This window comes from Coenobita brevimanus, chromosome 116 (genome assembly GCF_032717465.1).
Source record: "Coenobita brevimanus isolate Jiangsu-jjx chromosome 116, ASM3271746v2, whole genome shotgun sequence".
In the NCBI taxonomy this organism is placed as follows: Eukaryota; Metazoa; Arthropoda; class Malacostraca; order Decapoda; family Coenobitidae; genus Coenobita; species Coenobita brevimanus.
In genome coordinates this window covers 33,162,491-33,169,788 of record NC_137069.1, presented here as the reverse complement: position 1 = coordinate 33,169,788, position 7,298 = coordinate 33,162,491, and the positions used below count along the sequence as shown (strand labels likewise).

General features: G+C 39.4%; 1 protein-coding gene across 1 annotated transcript; it reads right to left on the bottom strand.

The window, feature by feature from the left end:
• Nucleotides 1-3,788: 3,788 nt before the first annotated feature.
• LOC145418708 (uncharacterized) lies at nt 3,789-4,526 on the bottom strand. The gene has a single exon (XM_080287047.1). The coding sequence runs from the start codon at nt 4,524-4,526 to the stop codon at nt 3,789-3,791; it is 738 nt and encodes a 245-aa protein (XP_080143173.1).
• Nucleotides 4,527-7,298: the final 2,772 nt, after the last annotated feature.

Below are 7,298 nucleotides of genomic sequence, written 5' to 3'. Positions count from 1 at the left end.
GATTAGCTTCAGTTCTACAGTGATTCCTACAAAATACAGCCTACAATGCAAATAGCCTACAAGTCTACAAAACAACTCTATAATCTTCACGTAACTTCAAGCAGCAACAAGAAGAACATAAAACAAAGCAAGTAAAGAAGAGGAAAGACCAAAGCAACAAGCACACAAAACCCCACCACTCTCTCCCGCCTACGCTGACGCAGAGGTCAAGACACGCAGCAAAACACCAGAGCCACATTTATAACGCATCTTACTCACCCGTCTTCACTCAAGTTACTCATCGCTACTCATTCACTCACCACAGCTGCCAGTGTGGGAAGTCGAGGTCATCATGCGTGCTTGCTGAAAAGACGCCATGTCAGTCAACTCACCACTTCCACCACCACTCACACCATTCCCACCACGGTAAAAATTAGTGAGTTACATAGTTACTTCATTTATACAATACACAGTGATAGACAATAAGCTTCTGCACAAACATATAAAACGTGTTGTATAGTTACAGCTTAAATACACATACTTACTACAGTTATCTGCATAACTCAAACACTAAATAATCACCAACAATAAATATTCTACACTGTATATATTCATTCATTTATTATAACATTTATTTACTACCAACGAGTGTTACCATTTATACATGCATAAAATACGTGTTTCATACATACAACTATACATTATTACATCTACAAAGTAATAAAGAAAATATACCATCACAGTTACTCGGTGAGCAATTAAGAGAACTGTATTAAACATTTATTAATTAAAGCTACCTAGTGGAAACATATAAATTAAGTTACAAGGTAAACTAGAAAAAAAAAAAAAAGGCCAACACAAATGACGTTAGCAAGAGTGAACATTTTCAACACAATCGTGAAGACAATGATTTCCACACAGTGCTGACACACATATTACCCGCGATAGGTACAAGTGAACAACAAGTCAGTGTATATAGTTAATACTGTATATAGTGTATATATTTTTTATATAAAATAACAAAATATGGGACTATATAATATCATTTTCAGTAATACCTGTGCAATATAAACTAAACTTTAAAATAGTATCCCAAGGAAATTAGCCAGTAATTATGCAACCATGAACAACATACAGAAAGCGTACACAAGCGAAGAAAAACAAACTATAGAAAATCAATACATACAAAAAAAAAAAAAAGAAAAGAAAAGAAAGAAAGAAAGAAAAAGTAAGAAAGAAAAAAGAGAAATAGAGTAAGATCACATAACAAACAAATGAAAATAAGTGTAAGTGTTACTACATATGTCAAAATACCACATAAACTACAAACAAAAAAGCAAATTGTTGTCTCCACAAGCAAGTGGCATGACACATCATCACTATCATCGACCGCAGCATATGTTAGGACTGCAATTATTACAATTATGTAACTCCATATTATACTTATGTAACGACAAACGATTGCATTATGTTACACTTGCTACAATTATGTAACTACAAACAATATGTACCATTTATGTAACAGTTACATTAACAAGATGTAACTTTTATGTAACTCTAACTACAATTATGTAACTACAAACGATATGTAACAATTATGTAACGACAAACGATTGCATTATGTTACACTTTGCCAATTATGTAACAGTTGCATTAACAAGATGTAACTTTTATGTAACTTTAACTACAATTATGTAACTACAACGATTTGTAACAATTATGTAACGACAAACGATTGCATTATGTTACACTTTGCCAATTAACAGTTGCATTAACAAGATGTAACTTTTATGTAACTTTAACTACAATTATAAGGCCAAGACACTTATGTAATAGTTGCATTAACAAAATGTAACTACAGTTATAAGGCCAACACAATTATGCATTAACACAATATTTTGTAACAATTCATAAAATATTACAATTATGTAGTACCACAATGTTAGTACAATGTTATAAGTCATACAACTACACCACAATTCTGTATTACCAGTATCATCATACAAGTTAGGTGAAATATTAGACATTACTAAAAGGATAACCAAATATGTAATGTGTAACCTAGCAGTATTGCCATTGCACAACTATATGCGTACGTCTGTTGTACATGCACGTCTTACAAAGTGTTATACAACAACCATTGCATTTATTCAAATATGTATACAACTTGTTTAAAATGTAATATTACTGAATAATCACTATTTACTATGAATATTATATGTGTACAATATTCATACAATTATGTTACTTTTACAATATTATGTATTTCACTTAATTAGCTTATAAGTTCATTATAATGTGTATATAATATGTATTAATATGTTATGACTATTAACTGTCGATGGTACGCCATTTTCGCGCGGCCGAGCAGTATGTTGGGACTCCATATCATAATTGCAAATCGTAATAGATAGATAGATAAATAGATAGATAGAGAGACAGATAGAAGCAGGGAGTCAGATGATGAGAAGGTATTGTGTCTGCGAGAATCGAGCAATGCTAAACATGCTTACACACTCTTAACTCAAGGAATGCTTATTAGGCACACGACAGCGCCTAGTGACCATACACACACATACACACATACTCACACACAGGCTTCTAGAACTTTCCACTCACAAGGAACACACGTGATACAATCCCTGCTACACCAGAATTTAGGAAAGAGAGCTCAGAAGGAGGTTAGCCACAGAACAGGCAGGTCGAGAAGGAGACAAGCCATACAAGAGGCAGGTCGCAGGGAGAAGGGCTTGGCAGATAGAGAGAGAGAGACAGAGAGAGCGAGACAGAGAGATAGCTAGCGGGACTGGACTCTATACTCCGCTCTGTGTGAGAGACTTGTTAATATTTCCAAGACAAATAAAAATAGTCCCATACTATTCTTTACCTCTCCAAGATATAAAAACCGCTCGTCCACAAGTCTAATATATATATAACTCAACCACAAAGGAACCACAAAGTCTTTTATGACAGCATGACCTCCAAGGTGACATGCACGGCGGTATAGGGAGTCTACACTAGTAACTGAGATATTTACCTCAATGCTAACGGGAGCATGATCCGATGGCAAACATTCCATATTATGCACACACAAGGACTTAATATCATCAACCAATCCACACGATACCACACACACATCCAACTCTGACACCCAACTACCTCCTTTACGAAAAGTCAGATCACCTTTAAAATGATTAGTCGTCGTCTTTAGGTTATTTAGTACCAACATCTTGTCTATGCAAATCGTAGATAGTACATAAGCATTGTCATTAGGGGCATTTATAGTGTCGTGTATAACTGGGTAGCAATACATATAGGCATCAGGAATATCACTACGGGAAGGTAACTCCCGAACATATTTACCAAATCTGGAATTAAGATCGCCCATAATTACACACCTGCAATCACCATCAATAATCTTTTCTTGGATTGAGGCAAATGAATTGTAAGAAAAATACTCAGAATCATGTGGTGGAATATAACAAAACCCAAATATTACATTAGGAATACATATAAATTTCATCCATACTTGATCCTGTGTTCCGTAATCAACGCTCTCTACATAACCTGCTAAATAATTTTTTACCAACACAACTGTACCTCCCCGATAAGTTGAAACATTATTCACACACCTGAACGTCACAAATCCTGGCAAATGCACAGACAGTTGTGTTTTGTCTCATTTAGGCTGACAACATCAAACTTTAATAACAATCTTTGCACCTCAGTCTTCTCCAGCTTGGTTCGCACAGCATTTATGTTCCAAGTTAATATGTTGATGGTTTTGGTGAGTTGTTGCTGTGGTCTTACTAAAAACACATGATGTTAAATTTGTCTATCACTTCCCCATCTCTGTATAACTGACGTTCCTTAAAGTTGATATATATGTTACAGCCTACATTCTCAGGTTTTTCTTTTTCTCTCTTCTCCACGTCTTTCAACCGTTTCCACTCTTCCCTCACGGCTGGATGTGTGTCCTTCTTCACAAAAATCCGCCTGAACGTCTCACCTGCCTCTTTCAGTTTCTTTGCTTTCTCGAGGACTGCATCACGGTCCTCACGCGATGAAAGGGTGATTAAAATGGGTCGTCGCCGCCCTCCTATTTTACCCAGCCTCCTTGATGTTCTCACGCTCACAGATGACCCAATCGTCGACCACACCCTCTGGATCTTATTATCATCCGAAGTAGCGCCATCCAAACTTTCTTGTTCATCAGGAATGCCAAGCAGAACCAGATTACATTCTCTTGCCTTACGGTCTACATCCTCCAGAAAACGTTGCTGTTGTGCTATGATTTCCCTTTGCTTGCTAACTTGTTGCTGAAGGTCACGTATCTGCTTATTTATACCACTGTCAGGAGACAACAGCGCCTTCTTTAAATCAGCTACTTCACTAATCACGTCAGCTATCCGAGTCATTACCTCCTCACTTGCCCCCTCACCATGCCTTGGTTGAGTAAGGATGCTTTGTATCAGGTCTTCCTTCCTTATTGCATTTAGCTGATGCTGTGACAACTTACGAAGTTCTGCTAACGGTCTTGCTGCCATAGTGTAAAGCAATCACGTATGCAGATGGCAATTTATGGTGAAAGCCAGTGTGAGTGGGACCCCTTCCTTCCGAAAAATCTGCGTACGCTTCACAGGTAGCGTCTCCGTTGCCAAGCAACCCAGTGACGTCCAGGAGTTCACAATGCGCATGCGCAGAAACTGGGATTTCGGGTCAGGGTGGAGTTGGCCAGAGATACCAGTTTTCCAGGACCAAAAACTACAAAGTCCAACACCATTCTCTCGGCCAAACTTCACCAGCATGCACAGACAACTTTCATGCGCAGCACACCAACCAGTGTATGTGTCCAGGTCCATTAAACAACCAGAAACTGGCGATAAATATGAGCCCGTATCCAGCAGGTGTTTACAGTGCCGCCCGGACACACACACACACACACACAGTCTTTCTCTTGACATCCAGGCATCACAGTTGCCTCCTTTTGACATCCATGCATCACAGTTACTTCGTTTTGACATCCATGCATCACAATTACTTCCTTCTAACATTCATGCATTACTGTTGCTTCCTGTTGACATCCATGTATGACAGTTATTACCTTTTGATATTTTTACATCACAGTTACTATCTTTTGATATCCATACATCACAGTTACTTCCTTTTGACATCCATACATCACAGATACTTGTCCACTTCGTTTAATATTTGACAGTCAACCTCATTTATGTTACCGCCACCAAAAAACATGTGAATACGTGATGGCTGTCAAATGCAGTCATGTCAGACCTCATCTCGACACTGATGCTGTCCCAGGCGCATATGTGGCCAACTGCACATGAGGACAGGTGGCGGAAAGTGGCGGGGGGAAACAGCCATTACTAGAAATTAGGCGGCTTTGATCTGACAGAAGACTGAGGGAATGGAGATAGAGATGGAAATTTTACTTGGAAGAATACGTGAAGGAAGGTAACTTAGAATGGTATATATATATATATATATATATATATATATATATATATATATATATAGAGAGAGAGAGAGAGAGAGAGAGAGAGAGAGAGAGAGAGAGGGAGAGGGAGAGAGAGAGAGAGATGAATGAACCATCAGATATGCTTGGAAGAATGGGGGACGGAAATCAAAGATGGAGGAATAAAGTAGAATAGGAAATGAAGGGAAACGGCGCAGAGAGAGACTGGGGCGTTCTCTCTCTCTCTCTCTCTCTCTCTCTCTCTCTCTCTCTCTCTCTCTCTCTCTCTCTCAGATAACATGTCTGTGAGTTGGACTAATGACTTTTAAACAGTGATATTTTTCGAGCAAACAAAGTGCATATCCGCGATACTTGATGCCTGTCTATATGCTCATCACAATTAGTTAATAGTCACTCACCCATCTACGTATTTTCTATCTATCTATCTGTCTATTGCCAGACGCCTCAATCCCGTTTGGGGTGGCCACAAACAAATCGCCTCCACGTCGTCCTATCCCCCGCCATTTCACTGCCATGCTCCCAGCTCACACACCCCTCTCTCATATACCTCTCCACCTCATCCCTCCATCTCATCCTCGGCCTCCCCCTCCCTCTTCCCCCCTCCACCTCACTCACATACACTCTCTTCGTCAGTCTTTTACCCTCCATCCTCTCCACATGGCCAAACCACCTCAGTATGTTCCTCATAACACTTCCTATCACATCCACATCCACACCACAACGCTCCTTTATATCCTCATTCGTCAGCCTGTCTCTTCATGTGACTCCACAGGCTCCTCTTAAATAACTCATTTACACTGCTCTCACTCTTGACTTGTGTCCATCCAACAATGTCCAAGCTTCACTTCCATACGTTAGAGTGGGTATCACAATACTGTCATGTAGTAATTTTTTCACTTCCATGCTCACTGCCCTGTTTCTTATCACTGCTTTCAAAGAACCAGCAACCTTTCTTCCCTGCTGTACCCTTTCAAGCACTTAACCCTCCAAACCTCCATCCTTACTCATCACACTACCCAAGTACTTAAACGTACTCACATTTTCCAATTCCTCACCATCCAACCTCGCTGTACATTTACTGACTTCACCTCTCTCAAAGACCATCACTTTACTCTTCCCTACATTCACCTTTAGATTCCGTTTCTTGCACACTCTTCCAAACTCATCCACCAAGCCTTGCAGCTCCCCTTCGTCTTCACCCAACAACACAGTATCATCTGCAAACAACAGTACAGGAAGTTTCCAAACGCTATCCTCTCTCACCAGGGCCACTCCAACATCCACTACCCTACCTTGTACCTCTTTTATTACCCCATCCATGAACAGATTGAACAACCATGGAGACATGACACATCCCTGTTTCAATCCAACCTCCAAAGAGAAAAATTCACTTGGTTCACCATCCACACGCCCTGCAGCCTTCGCACCATCATACATACTTTTCACAGCATTCAACAACTTTCCATCTACTCCATATATTCTTAATACTTTCCACAATCCTTGTCTATCCACCCTGTCATATGCTTTCTCCAAATCCATGAAAGCCGCATACAACTTCTTTCTCTTCTCTAGAAACTTTTCCACTAAAGATCTAAGAATGAATATCTGATCTACACAACCTCTTCCCTTCCTAAAGTCTCCCTGTTCTTCTCCAACTAATTTCTCTGTTCTTTCTCTAACTCTGTCAATAAGTATCCTACCATACACTTTTCCAATTATACTAAGAAGACAAATGCCCCTATGATTACCACACACTTCTTTTTCCCCTTTTCTTTTGTACAAGGGAATAATTATACCTGACTTCCAATTCTCCGGGACTCTACCC